The sequence below is a fragment of the Syngnathus scovelli genome, chromosome 10 (genome assembly GCF_024217435.2).
Source record: "Syngnathus scovelli strain Florida chromosome 10, RoL_Ssco_1.2, whole genome shotgun sequence".
In the NCBI taxonomy this organism is placed as follows: domain Eukaryota; kingdom Metazoa; phylum Chordata; class Actinopteri; order Syngnathiformes; family Syngnathidae; genus Syngnathus; species Syngnathus scovelli.
Genome location: NC_090856.1, coordinates 9,757,008 through 9,779,301, shown reverse-complemented (window position 1 = coordinate 9,779,301; position 22,294 = coordinate 9,757,008). Strand labels below are relative to the sequence as shown.

At 46.4% G+C, this 22,294-nt stretch overlaps 1 protein-coding gene across 1 annotated transcript; it reads left to right on the top strand.

The window, feature by feature from the left end:
- The first annotated feature begins 10,777 nt into the window (after positions 1-10,777).
- Positions 10,778-19,115, top strand: lmo4b (LIM domain only 4b). The gene is made up of 5 exons (XM_049724076.2): positions 10,778-11,139; positions 12,558-12,813; positions 16,969-17,065; positions 17,402-17,557; positions 18,544-19,115. Exons 2-5 carry the CDS (start codon positions 12,563-12,565, stop codon positions 18,550-18,552), a joined length of 513 nt encoding a protein of 170 aa, XP_049580033.1. The 5' UTR covers positions 10,778-11,139; positions 12,558-12,562; the 3' UTR covers positions 18,553-19,115.
- The last annotated feature ends 3,179 nt before the right edge of the window (positions 19,116-22,294 follow it).

Below are 22,294 nucleotides of genomic sequence, written 5' to 3'. Positions count from 1 at the left end.
CCCCCCCCCCCCCCCCCCCCCCCATTTGCTCGTCCTGCTGGAGGCTGGCGGAGAATCAGCAATTGAATCCATTGTGTGTCGGTGCTGATGAGCTTTGCAGAGCAGATAATGGATTAAATTATTTATCTGCTATCCCCCCGCCGTCCCTTCTCCTCCATTCCGCCTCATTGTTGCCTGCTCTTTGTGCCGCTGCGGAACGACACAAGCGCAGGCTGAAGGCCTTGATCACTCGCCGCCTTTCATAGATCTAATTTTTCTAATTAGCGCCTGAATACCGAATGGGCTCTCCCGCTCTCAGCCTCCTTGGTACTCTTGGCGAGATGCATTCCATGACACCGCATAGCGCCGGTGTCCTTCCTCTGTGGTGACCTTAAATGATTCTACTAATCATCTAATCAGGAACTTGTCGCAGTGACGAGAACGGGGCCAGTCCTCCTCATGTTCGCTAAACTTCACGTAGGCAGAAAAAAAACGTTGCCGTTTCATGTCAGCCATCTGTCTTCTCTTTTTTGTGACCTGGGAGAGAAAAGCTGCCTTAGGCCAGTTCAGTCGCCGTTAATTTTTCATTCCAACACATTTGTATTTAATCATTTAAAGAACGAGGAATAGAATTCATCCAAAATGGCTTCTTCGAGTTTGATTTCACTCAGGCATGCTTGGTCTTTGACAACCTGACCTCAACGTGGCCACTCGGTTGACTTTTCGTGTCATGACTTGTCAGACTTGCCGAGTCCTGCCTGCACTGTAAGTGCGCTTCCACGCGGCCTGTTTGTGTTGCCTTCTCTGGTGCGGCCCACCACGCCTCCTCCCTCCTGACAGCGGCCAACAAAGGGCCCATTGAGTGGTGGTGGCGGCGGCGGCGAGGGTCTTTGATGGCTAATCTGCATGCGTTTGTACAGGGAAACTGGAGCCGGCTTCAAGGAAACAGGTGGAACTCATTACGATATCCCCACTCTGGATTTCCTCCTACTTTCTTTTTTTTTAATTTATTTTATTTTTTTTTTTTATCAGGATTTTTTTTCTCCCCTCCAGTAATTCCCTGGTGGAGTCCTGTGTGTGAACACACTAAAACGAGTTTTGCTAGGACCTCAGTTTCAGCACAAAAGTTTTTGTGTTTTTTGTTTTTGTTTTTTTGTTGTCACTAACGGGCCTGAACACGAGAGCGTGAGTGAAACGTCAGCTGTGGAACTTTTTTAAAAGCTAACTTTTTCTTCAAGGACGACACAAAGTGGCAATTTTTCGGTATCATCAATAAATTTAGAGCATGGTCGCACCCTCCTTTCAGATTTTGAATGCATTCCGTGGCGATGGAGCCAATCCTTGGAGATAAATTGGAATAATAATCTGCCCGATATGAAATACATGATGCGTATAAGCAGATTTTTTTGTTTTGTAATGGAGGCTGATCGTTGATTTGGCCGCCTACTCCATCGGTCGGAGGGATTTCCATGATCCCGCTTTATCAATTTTGTTAGATTGTGAAGGTGTACCTAATGTTTTGGTCATTGAATGTATATTGAGGGAAACTGATTTTATATGATGGAAAATGTGACTTTAATTTTGTAATATTATGCCACTTTTTTGTCCCTGGAAGTACAATTTTATTCTAAAGAGGTAGAATATTATCATAATGGAGTCAGATTTTTTTAAACAGTTAATATTACCATAAAACTGTCTTTTTTTTATTTTTATTTTAACCGAGAAAGAGTAATATTATGGGAATAAAGACAATATTACAGTGATCCCTCGCTACTTCGCGTTTCGTTTATCGCGGCTTCACTACATCGCATATTTTTTTTTTCCAAATTAAAAAACAATTTAAAAGTCAAAATAAAACTTCTAAATTGAGGAAACATGTGTCTAACCTTTAGGACAATGTAGTATTGCTCCAAATCTTTGTTTACATTCTTTAGAAGTCCGTTTTCGCGTGTTAGCACGATCGCGAATTAGCATCTTTCTGCTAACGCATTAGCCTGCCCAGTACTTCTTGTTGGTGACCGTACTTCGTGGATTTCACTTATCGCGGGTGGTTTTTGGAACCAATTATCCGTGATAAACGAGGGATTACTGTACTTTAGTTTCTCCAAAAACTGTTTTATTTTTAATTTTGGAAAAAAAATGCAACTATATTCTTGAAATATAATTACTATACAGTATTTCAACAATTTTATATAAAAACTTTTAATATGACAAAAAATGTTCAAACTAAACTAACTGCATTTCTCCTCAATCCATTTTCCATACTGTAGGAAGAAAATACTTGCCATGATGACTTCTCAGAAAAAGCAAAAGAGGAGGAGGTGGAGCAGGAGGAGGACTTGCGCGTCGGCAAGGTAACGTCTCGTAATGAAAAGCAAAGCAAAACACGGAGCCGGCTTTCGATTGTTTAATTCAATAACGTCGGGGGAAACACTAGCCGTGCACCTCAAAGGCCACAGCGTGTTTGCTATGCATTAACGCTGCAAAGTGTGCAGTGTAGCGAGCGGGCCGACGCGTCCCACCTGGAGCCGTGGATGACTTGCAGATGTGCCTGCTTAAAGGCATGAGCGGGCGGGCGAGAACGCTTTTGTTAGCGCGCTGGCCGTTGTTTTACTTTTGGCCGGCTAATCTGCCGCTGAAACGGACACTTTGGAATGTCTTGTTTTTCTGGTCTGGTCGCACGGCATCCGAAATTACCTGACAGAAATTGTTCACGTTACCAATGTCAGTATTTTGCAGACCGTGACAATAGCTGTATTTTTTCTTTAAAAAAAATAAATAAAAGGTTTTGCACGTAAGAGTAACTCATAACTACCATTGACGACTATAGACGTCAAAGCGCTATTTTAAATGGGTGGGATTATTATTGCAAGAATAGTCATCTTTTGTTTTTGCCTGTCCAAATTCCTGTTTCCTTTCGTCTATGCTGCTTTTGAGCCAGTGAGAACACGCGTGCGGCTTCGCAACGTTCCCAGGATTCTCAGACAGATTTTGGCTCGCGAGCAGAAGCGCCGGGACGTCCAAATTGGCCTGTTGTCATCGAGCGCCACTATGATCTTCTGTGATCCCCCATTTTCGTCCGTCAGCGGGCCGTGATCAAAAACGTGAGCGCGTCCCTCGCTTCCTGTCAGCCAGGAAGCGGCCAACAAAGGCCTGCCTCTTCCCTTGACTAACGTCGCACATTTGCACCACATTAGCCGCCATCTCGTGTTTCTTTATTTATGAACGAAAGTCTTGTTTTCTTCCCAGTCCAGCTCAAACGAGTCGCTACTCTCTTGTCCGCAAACAGGTCGACAACGTGCGGGCAAAAGATGAGCAGGATTTGTGACTGAGTTTGGTCATTTTGTAGGCAGTATTCATATTTCCCACGATTCATGAATGCATCACAGTCTTTGATTGTTGTTTCCCTGTTCACTTGTTTCTCTGTTGTTAATTTTTGCTGTCTTCTCTCGCGACCGTGACGGCATACGGTCACCGTATTTCATAAACGCAGCCGAGCTTTGCGTTGGTAAATCTGGTGTCCGATTGACAGATTGAGCTGCCCGACCGTGACTGTCAGGGCAAGCGTCCTCCCGCCCCGCCGTCGCCGTCCCGCCGCGCCATTTTGACAAGATTGATGAAGCCACGCTTGTCCGCGGGTAGTTAGGCCTTCATGCTCGGGGGAACGTCCACAATCGCTCGACGCCGTTGTCTATGCCTACATTTTGTGATTTATAATCAAAATTGTTGCGCTGTGTTGGACTTGCAAATGTCTCCAAGAACGACTAGTTTGCACTCGTTCATTTGTCAGACTTTAGGCGGCGATAACTTTGTTTCCTCTCCTTGCGTGTCGGCGGCCGAATGTCAACATCGACGGGGAGCGTCGAGCCCATCTGTGTTTGCTCGGACCGCCCGCGCGACACGTTTTTTGCGGGGGATTACGACGGCCCGGGGGTGCAGAGGAAATGAAAGAAGTGCTTGTCTTGACTTTGGCTCCAAGGTTGTTTTTGAGGTTTGGGTACAGAATCAAGGTGCCGCCAACAGTGTGTTGACTTTGGCTGCTAATTGTGTCATCAATGGCACATCTCTGGAGGGTTTCGTGTTGGGTCTACAAGCCCCGCCTCCAATAGTTTCGTCATCATAATTAAAAAGTCTAATTGAGGAAACAGTCCTCTTGTGGCTAGTGTTAGCATAGCGAGCGTTATAGTTGAAATAAAAGGTTTCCATAGAACTTTTCAGAAGCCAAATATTTAGCTACACCAAATTCGTTGACGTTTACGATAAGATTTGATTAACCTAGCATGTTTTCGTACCTATCATTGACGAGTGAGTCAAAAAGTTGTCTTTGAAATGAATGCGGGACCGTTTTGGGGAGTATTTAAGTGTTTACTACAAAGTCACGGGAGTCTTTTGGAGGTTTTCGATCTGTGCAGTCTTGACGGGGGCTCCTTCAGCATCCCCCCTAACACACACACACACACACACACACACACACACACACACACACACACACACACACACACACACACACACACACACACACACGCCACACACACTCGGCACCTCCCCGCTCACCCATTGTGGAGCTTTGTAATTGGCTGTGTGTTCATGACAAAAGAGGCTCATGGAGAGACTCTGATGAGAAAGTGCCTCAATCCAGCTTCTTTGTTTCTGGATGGCCTTAATTAGAATGGCTGTAAAGAGCCCCACAGCCAAACAGAGAGCCCATTACGCTTTGCTCGCCGCCTTTGTTGTACTCACGTCCTCCTCCTCTTCTTTTTTTTTTTTTTTTTTAATTTGAAAATTAAAGAAAATCTAGAGTGAGCATTGAGAGGGTGTCCCCTACCAACCTAGGAGAAGGCCTCCTGAGATTAGGGCGTAAAACATTTTCTGTCAGTTTGCTCACTCACTAACACCTGTCACTTAAACGATTATTATTTAATTGTTTACAATTATTTCTGTCAGTTAATCGGTTTTGCTGTTGAGGAAACTCCAAAGTGTTTGTCGTTCACGCGAGAAGGGATATCATCTGATATTCCAAGTACTTAAACAGCGCCACTTGGCCATTCGACGTAAAATAAGCTTCGCCGTGTTGTCCGGAAGCAAGCGAGTCAATCAGACGTCAAGGTAGAGGTGGCGAACCGCTCGTAACGAGCCGATGAGGTTTTGTCAGAAACAGCGCCAACTAATCACTTGACACCAATGGCCCCAAAGAGTAATAATTTACCTGCCGACTTTTTACGCACAAGTCAATCAGCAGCCAACATGGCGGCGGTGGGGCGGCGCCGTATGAGGGTGATAGGGGTAATCAGGCGAAGGGGCGGGGGGTCCGGGATCGGGGGGTGGGGGGGCTTCTCAGTTGGAAGTTCCAGCAAACAGAGCGCACCCACTTTTTCCAACTCCATTTGTCTTGTTAATGCTTCCCTCTGATTACCTGATTGCGCTGGATGACTGTGGAGAAATGTGATTGCGTCAAATTATACCCGGCAAACTTTTGATTGGGGATCTGGCGAGCGAGGCGCCATTGACGCCATTGACGGCCTTTGTCAAATTTGGTTTCAAATCAGCTAAGTGTCATGTCCTGTAATTGTAATCACGACTTAATTTCTACTGCTTTTTTTTTTTTTTATCTTCTCCTTCAGCTGCATGAATTCTGCGTCATCTCGCACTAACTTTTTGAAATGCTTTTTGTTTTTAAACCCGCGATACTATACGCTCTGGATATTAGCTTGATCAGACGCTAAATTGTCGAGGATGTTTTTACAGAAATGTACTGTAGCTCATATTATCATCAAAGTTTTTAGATGTCTTGGATGGTGGATGGTAGCCTAGCAAGTCGCAAAGACACCAGCTAGCAGTCATCGTATTTTATTGTTCTTTGGGCGGGTTGAATCTGGAAAATTAATTTTGTTGCTTTGTGCGCTATGACAACAAAATTTCATTTCCATTTTCCACTGTTCTTGGACAAACTTTTCCTTCCCTTCATGTCTTTTAGGCAGGTTGGTCATTGACGCTAAATATTTCCTGCCTTGACTCAAATGAGATATTCAAGGTGAATCAGCATTGGAGTGTTTTTTTTTTTTTTTTCACACGCTGACGTCGTTCAACGATTGAAGCAAAAAAGAAAAAAAAAGGTCGGCATTTGCAAATCCATACTGTGGCGCAGTCCTCATTAATTAACTGGCTATTGATTAGTGACCTTGCCACTTGCACTTATTTCCATTTGGCACATTGGCGTACAGTGGGCCCGTCGCTCTTATCTCCCCAAACGCTCGCTTTCATTAAAACAGCCATTAAATTGCGGCCGCGGATTATGGATTTCTGCCGACAGCCGACTCGGGACTCGGCTGGAGGTGGTTTGTTTGTATGAGCTAAGTGCTAACGTGGTGGAAACATCGGATGACAACGCTCCACGTGATGAACACAAATGTGCTGTCTTCCTGTTTGTGTATGTGAATGAACCGGCACAAGGCACATCCAAAGTTGAAAACAAATCCATCATGATTGTAATTTACTTGTAGATAATCACAGTGGTGATGATATATCACAATCTTGAATGTGATATTACCGTTATTCCCAAAAAATAGCTCCGACAGTGACTATTTGCGTGTGACGTGTTATTCGCACACGTTTAAATTCTGCCATTTTGTCAAAACACAAATTAACAAGCTAGCTAGCATGCTAGTCCATTTAGCGTTATTTCTGGCATTTTTATGTGCAATATGTTTGTGTCTTTCCTCCTCTTAAACTTCTGAATAGTTGAAACAGAAACATGCCACAAGATACCATCCCATGCCAGCTTTGATTCCACTTTTTTTAATGCTGTGTTTAGTCCTAGTTTGGCTAAATGATCAGGAACCAAAGCTGGTGGTCAGACATGGCCGCCCGTCTTATCTTTCCACTCCCACTGACTGCCAACCACAGATGTGACCGAGCTACTGTTCGATTTGTGATTGGATTTGAATCAGTGTGTGTGCGGTAGAACTTCCACCTACACACAAAACCACCTTCTTCCTTCCGTGGCAGTTGCTTGAGTGTGCAACCAGTTTGATGGGCTATTTGGCCGTGTTTATGGCTGACGGTAAACGGTCATTGTCTCAATGAAAGAGGCTACAATACTATAAATTTGTAGATTCTGTGACAATATTTTGCCACCTGAAAATAAATCTTACTTGTTTTTACCACAGTACAGAAAATCACAACCTGGCGAGTTTTGCTGTAAATAACAGAAGATAAGTTCCTGAAATGGGTTGGGCGAGCGGAGGTGGGAGTGTGTGTGTGTGGGGGGGACTAACACAGATGTCCAAATAATGTGTCAAGCATTCATTTTGACAAGATTAGTCTTCCCCCACCACTTTCCCACACACGTCTTGATAAATTGATTTTCTCAGCCTGAAAGACAAATTAAATTGAAATAGAACACAAAGAACAAGAATGTCTGTTCTCCCCTCACCCCCCTTCCCCTCCCCTCGCCTTCCTTCTTCATTTTTTTGGTCAATTTCCCATCTAAAGTGATCCCAAGTGTTCCAAGTTAAATTAAGATGTGCAGCAATGATAAAGAGTTAAAAGCAGTGGTCGCCATAGTGACGCCATGCTGATTGCATTCTAATCCCACAGCAATCAAGTCTCAATGATGATAAGGAAGGCTGACATTTTCTCTCACTCTCTCTTACTTATTTCTTTGTTGGGCTGTCTGGAGTTTCAATTACTTATTTATTAACGTCTAATAAGGACCGCGAGCAGTCGGGAATTACAGAAAAACATGGCGGAGCGGGACTGAAAAAGTTAGCTTCTCGCTTAACCGCATCGTACGAAGCTTCCTTATGCAACACAAGGTTTCTAGATGCTAATTATGGCGTACGAAGTTTCCTCATGCTAAACAAACCATATGTGTCTTGACGCTAACCTTGTCATACCAAGTTTCTTCATGCTAACCACATCGTTCACAGTTCCTTCAAGCTAACTATGTCATACGAAGTTTTTTCATGCTAACCACAACTTTTTCCATTCTAACCACATTGCACAAAGTTTCATCACACTAACTGTCTGTCACTTCTGCATAGTTGTGTTTTTAGACCAGATTATCCTGTCGATGATTCAATCGAATGATCGGCTAGATTTGTTGTTTTGGCTAAGACGCGCATGATCCTGACAAAATATACTGAATGTTCTTGCGTCCCTTAATTATCTCGCAAGATGGCTAAAGTTGGTGGAGTTTGGCTCAGTGCTTGAGGAAGCAGCTCGCGGCCTGTTGTAAATAAATAAATAAAAAAGGGGGAAAAAAACGAGCAGTCATTTAGTAAAGTGAACTGGGAGACAAATGAAATATGCTCTCAATTATGGCAATGCTTGTAAGGAGCTAATAAAGGCAACGTCCCGACAAGACATCGCAAACCCTTAATGGATGCCAACTCATTTGCCTTGACTGATGGCTTTCCCGCACGGCTCGTGCGGGGGCTGAATAATTATGAAATTCATCACCAGGCTTCGGGACTCGTTAAGGATTCACAACGTTTCATTAAGGCCGCGTCGTTAGCGGCTGTTTGTGTGTTTGTACCTACGCGCATACGGGGAGTCGGCAATAGTGTGTGGAATTAATTATCCGTCGATTAAAGCGCTTAAAGGGGGGTCGACTGGCTGCCTTCCGTTACTTACGGGGACGTTCGCTACACTTTGATTAGCGTTGAGATGGCAGCTTTGGAAGGCGTCACAAGGCGACCTCAAGTCTTGACATTTGTTCTTGACCAGTCCTGGAATTCCCTAAAATAAAGACCTAAGCCAGTTGACTTTTCTCAAACTGATATCCGAACCAGACTTCCCTAAAAGCAAACCAGAACCAGTTGTCTCTAGACAACAGGTGTGGGTTTTAGGCTAAGAAGACTAGTTTAGCCTTTGATACTAGTCTGGTTCAAGGTAAGAAGACTTGGTTCAGATGTTGATTTGAGAGAAGACTAGTTCAAGGGTTGGTTTTAGGAAAAACAAGACTAGTTCAATGAGGTAAGAAAAAACACAGGTTCAGGTGCTTGTTCCAGCTTTGGTTCAATTATTAGTTTCTGAAAGAGGACCAGTGGAGGTGTTTTTGAGACTGGTTTGGCTGCTAGTTCTGGCCTGGTTTTAGGGAAGTTTTTACTTGACTGAATAAAATGAGTCAAAAAGCGAGTCACGCCTGGAAGAAAAGTTATCGGGGGACTTTGAATGTGCCAGGTGGGTTTTCCATGACAAAATGTGTTCATTATGAGATGCCCCCGGCCTCATCGGAAAGACATCAGATGTATAAAGACAATCTTTTCCTCTACTTTAATTGTTTTATTATTCCTGGAGCTCCGAGGAGACGCCACTGCGCCGAGCTGATTTCCCCTTTGGCAAGCGGGCGACGCGAGCCCACTTTGCTCCGAGCTCTCTTGACAATCTCATCAGCCGAAACAAAAACACGGCAGAAAGATGGTGCAGAATATTTTTTCCACTGTGCGATGATTAATTGATTTCAATGATTAAAACAGAGGGAAATTACGAGATGAGTCTGAAAAGAGGAGCAAGGGGGGCTCGCAGGGAAAAGCTTTGTGTTTGTTCCGAGCCGCTTTTAATGAGCTTCTCATAACACAGAGCAGAGAGGAATTACTCTGAGTGGCCTTCTTCTTTTTTTTAACGGAATAATTACGGCACGTCGCTGCGAGGGTGGGAGGGAGAGGAGAGTGAAGGCGGTGGGGTCAGGGAAATCTGTGTTTGCAGAAGGGTGGGCATCCCCTCTCTGAAAATTGATCATCTCTTTTCTTCATTCAGATCGGTTGAGGGATTGAAGCGCCTTTTTTACTCTGTAGCTGTATTTGATGCTAAGCTAACAAACTGTCTTTAGCATTCAGACGAAAGAGTGAATAAAGAAAACAATATCTTGAATTATCTCAAGTCTTCTGGGTGACTGTTGAGCATTCCATCAGTGAGCTTCAATCTCACTTTGTTGAAGTTAGCATTAGTTAGCATGTCAACTCCAGTGTGAAGCGCGCCATCACCGTACGTAAATTCTCTTTCTCTCTTTATTTCTTTCTTCCTTCCTCCCACCCGGCAGGACAAGTGTCTTCATTACGAAGCACCGCGGTTTCTTTTCACGTGGGTGAGATCACCCCTGTGGGGAACATCCAAACATCTGAGGCCGGCTAGGCCATATTGTTTGTCTGTTTCGTCGTGCAGCTTGGGGGGGGGAAAGTACCACGGGACTCAAAGATCTCAGAAGAGAAAGGAGATGATCAATTTTCTGAGGGTCCCATCCCACCGCACAGCAACACCTAAACCAGCTTGAACCCAACTCCCCAGGGGTCTTGAATGAGGTCACAAATGACAGCCAAGCGCCTTGCTACAATTACACTCTGTGCCAGACGAGGGCGCTACTACACGTAAATAATAAGTCTACTTGTTGATGGGTGCCAGGACTTGGTACGCGACACCCTTCTGGAATGTCAGGTAATTAAAGTCAGGCGCGAGGTTACCTCTGCATTCTTTACGTCTCCATTGAGAATCATTAAAAGGACCATGTAATCCCAGGCAGAAGATAATAAATGGGAATTTAATATGGACATTAATCAAGCATGCATGGTCAATATTAACCGATGCAGTTGAGTATTTGTGAGGTTTTGGAGCTCGCTCTCTCTCTCTCTCTCTCTCTCTCTCTCTCTCTCTCTCTCTCTCTCTCTCTCTCTCCTTCCATCCATCCCAATGTTCGCGCTCTCCCTCGCTCTGATTGGCTGACTGTCACTAGTCTCCACCCCTCATTTCCACTATCTTGGCCCCGATTGGGTGAAGCCTTGTTCCGTCACGCAGGCAGAGGTCATTTCTACAGGCGCTGGTTTCCTTGTCGGAGACAGAAAAACGTGAGGCGCATGAGCTTCGGACTGGACAGAAGCATCAGCAGCAGCCGCTGCAGCGACATCCTCTGCGCTTCTCAACCTGGTACGCTCCACTCGGTGTGAGGACCTTACGGCGATGTGGCAGAGATCCGATCTTCCTTCCGCCATGGACTCTGCGTGTTCATTCCAAAACCGAACTCCGAGGCAGTAAAACGGAGGAAATACTTAAACTCAACTTTTTTAAAAAAAATCTTTTTTTGTTGTTGTTGCGTGTGTACGTAAATCTACGTGCACAGTTTGGGACCATTTTCCAGTTTGTTAACTTCACAACACTTTAAACCAGGTGAGTTTTCATTTGTTTTTGTTACGTTAGAAAACGTCAAAACGTGCTTGACAGCCTTTTTTTTTTTTTTTTTAATCGCGGTGGGGGCGAAGTTCACGTTTTGTATTTGAAAGTTTGCTAGCTAATGTTTGCTAGCATGATGTTTTTCGTTCAATCCGATCATAACGACGCACTTCTTCTGATGACTTTGACTCCGAAGCGATCTTATCTCGAATTGCCCGGCCGTGTAATTAATTACCTGAGTAAAGTTAAAAGCTCCACTCCGCCCCCCCCCCCCCCCCTTCTTCTCCTCTCTTCTTCGCTGTGTGAAACTTGACGATGGCTGCGTGTTGTTTACCCGGGGAGTCACTTTCAGGTCGCCTCCCTCATCCTCTTCCTCAGATGCAATCAGCTCTAAAGGTAGTGCTTGCTTTTGTCCCTAAAAGCCATCGCTAATGGCTTAGTGAATGGACACCCCCCCCCCCCCCCCACCACCGCAACACAACTACCCTCCACCTTAATTAGCCTACCTGCCTATAGCAAAGTATTTGTTGCGTACACTTTTAAAAGACATTTAATGGCAGCTTGACGTGAGAACGCTTGGCAGGAACGTCATATTTGGAAGAGTAATGTGATGTCAAGTCAAAGAAGGTCAGAAATGACAAAGACCTCCCTTGCAAAAATAAGGAACGTGCTTTTTAGGAAAGCCCTCCCTTGAAGCAAACAAACACAAAAAGTGTCATCTTGAAAGTGACAGTGGATCTAGTGGATCCCCACACCACAACCTGGTGATGCACGAGATGATGACAAAAAGAATGTAGATAGATGTTAGACTTTCTGGTGACTTTTGGCATGTTTTTAATGGGTTCCTGTTGCAATGTTGTGCACGTTCATCCTTGTGCCCTGTTGATAACAGAAACCGCAGCACCTGATGAATAAGTGTTGCTTGTGAGAAGATGATCCTTCTTTTGCGGATATGCAATTTTTAGAGATTATCCACACTCTGATGGTCGCTCCACAATGTTGTGATTTGTTTATGTTCTGGAGAGATCTTCCGCTTATGTTGTGCGTCACCTCAATCTGTCTTGCTTCTTGACCTCTCTTTTCATTTTTCCAATAGAGTTTCTTTATTTGTCCAACTGACTCTTACATGTGGTTGCCCCACAATGTTATGTGCGCCTGTGTTTAAGATCTATGAAGTTAAGTCGTTGGTGTTCTGCTCAATTCACTACCATTTTTGCCATTCTGTTTTTCTTCTCCAAAATCGTCCTTCTTGGACTCAAATGGGGTCGTTCCAGATTGTTATCCATGTTGAAGTTTCCAGTTAGTATAAATGACATTTAGTGTTCCACTAGACAGTGATTTTATCACGCCACTATGTTTATTCTCTCAAATCAAGTGTCAACGAGTAGTGCTGAATGTTTTTCTTTCCCTCGCAGGAACAATGGTGAACCCCGGAGGAAACGTCCAGCAGCAGCAGCCACCGCCTCCGTCGATGTCAGCCGGCTCACTGCCGTGGAAGCGCTGCGCCGGTTGCGGCGGCAAAATCGCCGACCGCTTCCTCCTGTACGCCATGGACGGCTACTGGCATAGTCGCTGCCTCAAGTGCTCGTGCTGCCAGGCGCAGCTGGGTGAGATCGGCACGTCGTGCTACACCAAGAGCGGCATGATCCTCTGCCGGAACGACTACATCAGGTATAAAAAAAAAAAAAAATTTTAAAAAAAACCTAAATTAAGCTGAGCGAGAGATCCGACATGTAGCGTTCCGTCGCGAGCCGAAACGTGTCTCGGATGAACTCGGAGCATCTTGAACATCATACTCTGGCTCAGATGTGCGGTTGTGTCTGTGCTTGTGTTCAATTGCTAACCAAAACAGCAGCACCCACTGCATCACATTGCCTTGAATTTGCCCGAAAGTCGCTCTTGTGCAAAAGTTGCGCCCTGTTTTAAACAAGCATTTTCATTGGCTGACAAAAAAGTGTCTGTCGTGACTGAGACAAATCGTCTTCAATTTGTTTAAACATTGCGTTGTCTTTGTGGTGAGGCGTGAGCAGCAAGCTCCCCAAAGTTAACTTTATTCCCTCCGAGCTAAAAGAGTCAATAAATAAATCACAGTGATATGATTCTTGCAAGTGGGGGAGACAACAAAGTGTTTTGTCCTGATACTCATCTGCTTCCACGGAGACAAGACGTATTACAAGCGATAATGTTTGCACTTGCATTTGAATGCTTTTGGGCTTGCGGCAGCACACCAAATTTGTCTTCAGGGCCAACGTGTACGAACGGAAGCCTTAACATTAAATTCGGCTGCATAGATAAGGACGGCAAAGAGTTGAATGCTGAAGCCACCCCGAGCCTGTCGCTAACCAAAACAGCAGCACAGGAAACAGTCTCTCAGACAACGGGTGCGAGTCAGAGCACATTAATGAAGATAATCTTTCATCAGGTTAGCAACAATTAGCATTTCTGTCCACTTAATGAAAGTGTTGACACGTGTGTGCAGTTGTTGCTCAAAACAGCAGCACCAGCTCTCTTGTATGAATGATGCTCCACCATGTTGTCTCTGCTTGCTCACATCCGTGGGGTGCGGCGATGCCCTGTAGCCAACTTGATCGCATGAAGAGGGAGTCGAGGGACACTCTATCGCTAATGGGACGCTAACGCCACGAAGGCAAGCGGGAGGTGGCTCCCCCACGCACGCACGCACGCACACACACACGCACCTTCCCACTTGTAGCCGAGCCGAAACAAAGCTAAACGCATGTGATGGAAGCGTGCGATCTCCGCGGAGATAAAGCCGGCATCTGACAGTGAGTCTACACAATTAAATGCTTTAATTATAGCTGCCGCCACTCCCCCCACCCCCCCATTTCCTTTTAGTCCTGATGGGTTTTATCTAATGAGATCTGCTCCCTGGCTTGTATCCGCTCGCGCGCTGACGTGTCCGAAATGAATGAGAGGCGCGCGGGCAAACAAAACATTTAATTAAGCAAATTGGCTTTTGAGAGGGAGCAGCAAAGAAAGGCAGATAGTGAGGACGGATTATTGCCAAGGCCATTTGATGCTTGTTTTTTTTTTTTTTTGTTTCTTTTTTTTTTTGGGTGCTCCTCTCTCCCTCATTTTAAAGTGACAGTAATGTTGAGTTTCAGGTGCACGCACGGGTTTTCCCTACTTCAAACTGCGGCCACATTGGACCTGAATGAAAGTTCCCTTACGTGAGAATGATTGCTCTTCTCTCACGGCCACTTACTGAGACCAGCTAGCCTTGCTGGACGCTAACATTAGCGCCGGCCGGCCTCTGTGCTCATTGCAACATGTTTTGCAATCAAGTGTGTTGAGCCTCGAAGCCCATCAACAGCCATCGCAATTACATTTTTGGGGAATGGTGACGTCGTCTGTCTCTGAGGGAATTAATTTGCTCCAGGATTCGGAAGAGAACCTCCCAGCACCACCCGCCCCTCCCCTCTCTCACCACTTAATTGAATAAGCCGAGGTAATTAAATGGCACTTTTCCAATGGAACGTGCGAGGTAAATCTAATAGTTGGTTATTTAATATCACTCTGAAGCCTGCCCGAGCGCCATGACAGCGGCGGCACGACGTGAACTATTAGAGCCGGGCGAGCGCGGGATCTCGGGGAATTAATTAAATGGCCGTGCAATTTAGCGGGAGCGTTTATCTTGATTTGTCATAACGGAATTAATTCCGAGGGCCTCGCACTCGCTCGGTGGGGGCCCGATCTGTTACTCGGATTTAACCGCGTGTAATTTGGCTGCCGATGTCACCCGTCCTCCTGAAACACGTGCGCAACATGCACCCCCCCTCGCACACACAGATACCCCCCCCCCCCCCCCCCCACACACACACACACACACACACACACACACTCTAATGCACCTTCTGCCATTATGCAAAGCCGCGCTTCAGTTTCAATATGGCCTCATGCTTTTAAGGTGCTTTGGCCGCTGATGCACAGAAGCCTTTTTAATGGACTGCGTGTGAGGGGAGGGGGTGAGCGAGTGTGTAATTTTACCCCACTCAAAGGCAGCACTGAATGAGCCCAGCATTCACCTGACAGCCACTCTGTTGACAGACTGCTCGCCGTGTTTCCTTCTTTTAATTTAATCCTCACATCAGTCAAGATCATGTTTTAGTGGGGGGGGGGGGGGTCTGGTCTGGGGCGAGAGAGGGGGGGGCAAACAGATGCCACGCCGCAATTAAAGGCTCCCTCCACGTTAATTATGGCATCCCGGCGGTGGCACGTCACCCGGGAGCTGGAGTTCAGTGGCACTCGAGGCCATTAGAGCCCGACTTCAAATATGGATGACCGCTTAATTGTGCACACAAGACGCTTGGGCACCAGACATGCTAATTCCAGCTTCCCGCTCACGACATACACGACGTGCAACAGTTTTGGGGCCCGGTTCAAGATGCATCAGAACAGCGTCAAGATGGAGATTTGTCCTGCCTGCTGTCAGTGGAGAGGAACAACAACTGTTCCAAGTCCTTTCAAGCACGATGATGTCTGAAAATGCCATCGTAGCTCATTGAAAGACTCTGCTCGTGAACCTCATACGAGCAAACCTGAGCTGTCATTTTCGGTCAGCAAGGCAAAATGGTAGCACATTGAGATGGATAGAACGCCTTGCTTTATCAGCTTCATTCCTATTCTGCAAATATCAATCAGAGCGTCCTGTTTGGACGAGCGGCGGCCGCCAAAACGCCTTTTGATGTCCAATTTATCTTCCACTTTAATTCCCCATCTTCTTGTTTAAAGTGTATTGTTGTTTTTAATTTGAACCTGAGTGACTCAAAGGAAGCATGTTTTTTGTTTTGTTTTTTTTGTATCGCGTAAGGGCAGGGAGGCTGTGGGGCCCGCTACGTTTGCGTCACGTTTGTCCCAGTGAAAGCGCCGAGCTGGCACCGTTGTCACCATCAGCCTCCAGTTAATTAGTTTGTGGAATTGAGTTTTGATGGAGCCTTTCCAAATCACTCCCAGACTAAATTTGCTGCTGTCTTATTGAAAGCAGACCCCCCCCCCCCTCTTCCCCCCCCAAGCAGCCACCCCGCTTTCTTCCCTCCTGTCTGGACGGGTTGCGGAACCTCGATTTAGCTCATTACTTTCACGTAAAAAGCCCTTCAATAGGTCCGTATTGGGGAAAAAGCTCTTTTCTGTGGTGTTTACGCCAAACAAGTTAATCTGATCGCCTCTGTCCCCCATTTCTCCCACCTCAGCCCCTTTTTCTTTTTTCCCGCCCTTCCCGTCGAAGCATGTCAGATGCCACGCTCTCATTTGATTGCTTAGGAAAAGTGGCGTGATAGAGCAAACACCCGCTGAGATATGATGACAAATGGCTCCAGATCCCAGTAAATTACTTTCTGCTCAAATCGAAATTTCATTCAGTTTGCTGCTCGCTGAGATGAAGTAATCTAAATTGTGGACTCAGAAGGAAGATAGAAAGGAAGCCGCAGCAAGCATTTCATTATCGGGAGGGGGGGGGGTGTGTGGAAAGAGATGAGTAGAAGCAAATCTAAAGTGTTGACACCGTGATTGAAAAGGTTAACCCGTGCACATGATATATCAAGCCAACTAGCTACAGCTTGCTAATGGAAACGCAGCAGTGATGGAGCGCTCGAGACGCTCCTAATGGCTGCCTGGACAGAGGAACAACACATTTTTGTGGTACAGCGGCACGCTGATGAGAAATGGCAGCTTTCGGATGGGCAGTTTGTATTTATTGGATGTATTATTTGTATTTAGAACACATTTGGCAGTCCTGATATGTCGCTGCGGACGCTCCTGCGAGTAGTTCCCAGTAAGATTAACCACAGCTCCTTTTTCCCCCCTCAGATTGTTTGGCAACAGCGGCGCTTGCAGTGCGTGCGGTCAGTCCATCCCCGCCAGCGAGCTGGTCATGAGGGCACAAGGCAACGTCTACCATCTCAAGGTTAGCATGCTAACGATAGAAAGTTAGAGTCTCAAACACGTTTTCAGTTCTCGACAGCTGGACCCTTTAGCAGGTCTATTAACAAAAAGGTTTGGACATTTTTGTGCCAATGATGTCATCTATTAATAGTCCAAAGAGTTTGTGTGGCCGTGGAAGTCGAAACTGGTGCGTGAAGGTGACCCGTTTAGCTGCAAACCCCTCATGAGCCTCATTAACGGCTCCCCAATTTAAGGTCGTTAGTCAGAGGTGGCCCTGTTTTTTTTTTTTCGTTATTGCTCTAAGGCATCTAGACCCCTGTTTTAATTTGATGTATTTTTTTCAATTTGGTCTCGCCAGTGTTTCACATGCTCCACCTGCCGGAACCGGCTGGTCCCGGGCGACCGCTTCCACTACGTCAACGGCAGCCTGTTCTGCGAGCACGACCGACCCACAGCGCTCATCAACGGCCATTTGAGCTCGCTGCAGACCAACCCGCTACTGCCGGACCAGAAGGTCAGACCCTCGCACCCGCCCGTCAGCTTTTTCACTTCCAAGTAACATTGCGAATCAATGATGGCCGAAGGCTGTCAAGTTAAAGCTGCCATTTTGCATGAACATGGGTGAGGGGGGGGGCAGGGATACACCATTTCTTCAATCAACAGCAAACTCGGTGGACATGTTTATCGTAAGAGGACACACCAAAAAGATTGAAGGACCCATGCCCAAAACTGAACAGCAGCACAACGTTTGATTAAAATGTTGAGAATTCGCTATAAAGCATGAAACTCTTAATAACTCAACCCTCACAAGGTCATATCTCGAATTTCTGTACCGTGGCGGCTGAATGACTCGTTAATGAGCGACTTTTACCGTTATTATTTATTTGATTTCCCCCTCTACTCACCTAGGCTAAGATCCATAGCCCGGGGGCGGCGTGGCGTGATCTGTACTCTGCCGTTTGAAAGCCAAACAGAAGCCTAATCATACGCGAAGGACGCGCCGGTTCCTCATTACGCCTGCGGCAGATGTAATCACGTCGGCCAGAAAGAGAAATTGCATTGCGGGTTCACCTTGAGTGCTTTGGAGCGGCGGCGGTTGCGCTTGCGCGCCTCTAAATCCTGGCCGACGCGCCGGCCTTTTCAGGGGCCAGCGGATCGAAAGCGCTCCGGAGCTTAATTGTGGACGTGTGTTTAAGTCGTAGTAAACAGCGGGGCCTCGTTGCTTATTAATGCGCTCCGCATCCATTGTAGTGAAATGTGCTTGCATTATTGATGTCAAAGTGAAGCGTGCTGCTGGAGATTGTCCACGCTGCTTGAATCACATACAAGTATGACATTAACACACACGTTGTCACGCCAGTATGTTCTTCCTCCCCTACTGGTTGGAGGGAGAAATTCAGCTGGTGGAATCGTGGTAACTAACAAACTGAAAGTGAATGTGGCTTGCTGCATGATCATCAAGGAAAAATATTTGACTGACACCTCTCCTCCTTTCTTCAGGTGTGTTAAACGGACGCCACGTGGGAAAGCAGGGACGTGTGCCTTCATTTTAGCCCCCCCCCCCCCCCCTCACTCATTTTCCCCACAGACATTTTGTGGACCTGTTTTCTGGACTCTCACCGAACCTGGACGGGATACTTGCACTTAAAGAGGCGGGACAACTAAACAAAAAGACTCCCCAGGAAGAGAGTGGGGCTTTTTTCCTAAATTCCAACGGCGTTGTGTTTTCTATTGAAGCAACATGATATCACTTTGATGTTGATGTTGTTGCAGGATTGTGATTTTTTTTTTTTCACCCACTTAGTTGGTGTGTCAAAATATGGCCACACATACACACTCACACACACACTTGGTGTATTTGTATGTACAGCATGCATGTTAATGTTGTTGTCCCACCACTCTCTTCCCTCTCGCACCTAAAAAAACAAGAACTTTATGCTCCCTGTCAGTCATTCAGTGGTGTAGATTCTCCCAACATTTAAATGCCCGACAAGAGATGAATTTATTTGTGATATTTTCTGAGACATTTGCTCCACTATGGTGTATTTAATTAATAAAAAATATGGACCGTTTCATTGTATTTTGAGATGACTATGTTCACCAACACAAACCTGCAGCCAAACTCCAATCCCAGCCCATTCGTCCATTTTGCTCGGACCAAAAATCCAGCGCTCACGTGTTGACTCGGGCCATGAGCGGAACCAGGTAGCCAACATTAAAGTGTGTTTTATACGATTCAATATGCAGAGGTGGTCCGTGCACGGTGGCCATTTTTCCGGCTCCATCTTAGCAATGGCGGTGAAGACGGATAAACGCGCATGGCCTCTTTGTGCTCTCGGCCATTCATCACACGACCCGGCCGACACAAATGGAGGAAAATGTCCCTTTGAAAATTCAATTAGAGCGAGAGGGACGTGTCTTTCTGCCGCTCTCTCGCGCTCCCTTTCTTTAGCACTCTCGCTTGGCAGCCGCAAATTGAACGTCCTATTTGCACAACAAATTGCTGTTTGAAGTCCTCGCAGGACCTAATGGGTCTGAAGGGGGAGCACCCCCGCTAATGGGCCAGACGCTTATCTGCCGCTCGCGCAGGACGAGACCTCCATGTGAAGTGTGCTGCCGCTTGACACGTGCTAAGAGCACCTTCGGCACGCCAAACGATGGCTCGCTTTCTTTGCGCTCGGTTAGCGGATGCTTATGTTAGAATTTTACCCAAGATCGACACTGTTCCTAAGTGTTTTGTGAAATGTCTGATCCAAATGGCTCGGTAGTCAAAATTAGAGCGGCCTTTTTAAACAGCCCTGTTCAGAGTAGCTGGTTTTTGATGGGAATTCCTGTGAATAGAACTTCAAGCTTGCATACGTTTCTTTGGACTCAGTTCAAGGAGACTTAATACAACATATACCTGTGAAATGATGTGTGTAGATGTGTGGCATTATTTGTATTGTATTGTATTCATATATATGTATTGGCTTTATTTAAAATGGCCCCTGGATAGAGACCTACAGCTCCTGTTCAGAGCAGCTGGATTTTGAATGAAACTCCTTCACTGACTATAAGTATTGTAAGAGTACTTGGTAAGTGTACCAATCAAAAACGTCCTGTTCACGATGCATGGAAAAAAAATCAGATGTCGCACATTGGCATTTTCTTAACATTTGATTTTACCTGAATCCCACGTGAAAAATGAAGCATATACAGTAATCCCTCATTTACTGCAGATAATTGGTTCCAAAAACCACTCGCGATAAGTGAAATCCGCAAAGTACGGTCACCAACAAGACGTACTGGGCAGGCTAACGAGTTAGCGGAAAGATGCTAATTCGCGATCATGCTAACACGCGAAAACGGACTTCTAAAGGAATGTAAACGAACATTTGGAGCAATACTACATTGTCCTAAAGGTTAGACACGTTTCCTCAATTTAGAAGTTTTATTTTGACATTTATTTTTTTTTTAATTTGGAAAGAAAATCCGCGATGTAGTGAAGCCGCGATAAACGAAACGCGAAGTAGCGAGGGAAAACTGTATTTTATTTTGGAGTTGGGGGGGTCGTTGCTCGTCGCTCAACGTGCTTTGAAAGCATGCATGTCACGTTGGTGATGTGCATTCCAGTTCTTTAAGTGAACTGAATCTATAGAATCAGTTCACTCAAAAGATTCGTTCAAATGAATTGTTCAACGAATCGTCCCTCCCACATACTGATCCTTTATATATATATATATATATATATATATATATATATATATATATATATATATATATATATATATATATATATATATATATATATAGAAAGAAATGTGTGAAGAACCGAACCAATTTTATATATATATATATATATATATATATATATAGGTGAGGGGTCAGACAAAGCACGGCTCACCCAAGCCCCTTATGATGAGTGATATAAATGGACTTAGTTTTCCCTCGCCCGGACGCGGGTCACCGGGGCCTCCCTCTGGAGCCAGGCCTGGAGGCGGGGCTCGAAGGCGAGCGTCTGGTGGCCGGGCCTTCGCCCATGGGGCCCGGCCGGGCATAGCCCGAAATGGAAACGTGGGTCCCCCTTCCCATGGGCTCACCACCTGTGGGAGGGGCCGAAGGGGTCGGGTGCAATGTGAGCTGGGCGGCAGCCAAAGGCGGGGACCTTGGCGGTCTGATCCCCGGCTGCAGAAGCTGGCTCTTGGGACATGGAATGTCACCTCTCTGGCTGGAAAGGAGCCCGAGCTGGTGTGCGAGGCAGAAAGATTCCGACTAGATATAGTCGGACTAGCCTCCACACACAGTTTGGGTTCCGGTACAAGCCCTCTCGAGAGGGGCTGGACTCTCTTCCACTCTGGAGTTGCCCACGGTGAGAGGCGTCGAGCAGGTGTGGGTATACTTATTGCCCCCCGGCTGGGCGCCTGCACATTGGGGTTCACCCCGGTGAACGAGAGGGTAGCCTCCCTCCGCCTTCGGGTGGGGGGACGGGTCCTGACTGTTGTTTGTGTCTATGCACCAAACAGCAGCTCAGAGTACCCACCCTTCTTGGGGTCCCTGGAGGAAGTGCTGGAGAGCGCTCCTTCTGGGGACTCTATCGTTCTACTGGGTGACTTCAATGCTCACGTGGGCAATGACAGTGAGACCTGGAAGGGCGTGATTGGGAGGAACGGCCCCCCTGATCTGAACCCGAGCGGTGTTCTATTGTTGGACTTCTGTGCTCGACACGGATTTTCAATAATGAACACCATGTTCAAACATAAGGGTGTCCATGTGTGCACTTGGCACCAGGACACCCTAGGCCGCAGTTCGATGATCGACTTTGTAGTCGTGTCATCGGATTTGCGGCCGCATGTTTTGGACACTCGGGTGAAGAGAGGGGCGGAGCTGTCAACTGATCACCACCTGGTGGTGGGTTGGCTCCGATGGTGGGGGAAGATGCCGGTCCGACCTGGCAGACCCAAACGCTCTGTGAGGGTCTGCTGGGAACGTCTGGCAGAATCTCCTGTCAGGAAGAGCTTCAACTCCCACCTCCGGCAGAGCTTTTCCCACGTCCCGGGGGAGGCGGGGGACATTGAGTCTGAGTGGACCATGTTTCGCGCCTCCATTGTTGAGGCGGCCGACCGGAGCTGTGGCCGTAAGGTCGTTGGTGCCTGTCGTGGCGGCAATCCCCGAACTCGCTGGTGGACACCGGCGGTAAGGGATGCCGTCAAGCTGAAGAAGGAGTCCTATCGGGCCGTTTTGGCCTGCGGGACTCCGGAGGCAGCTGACAGGT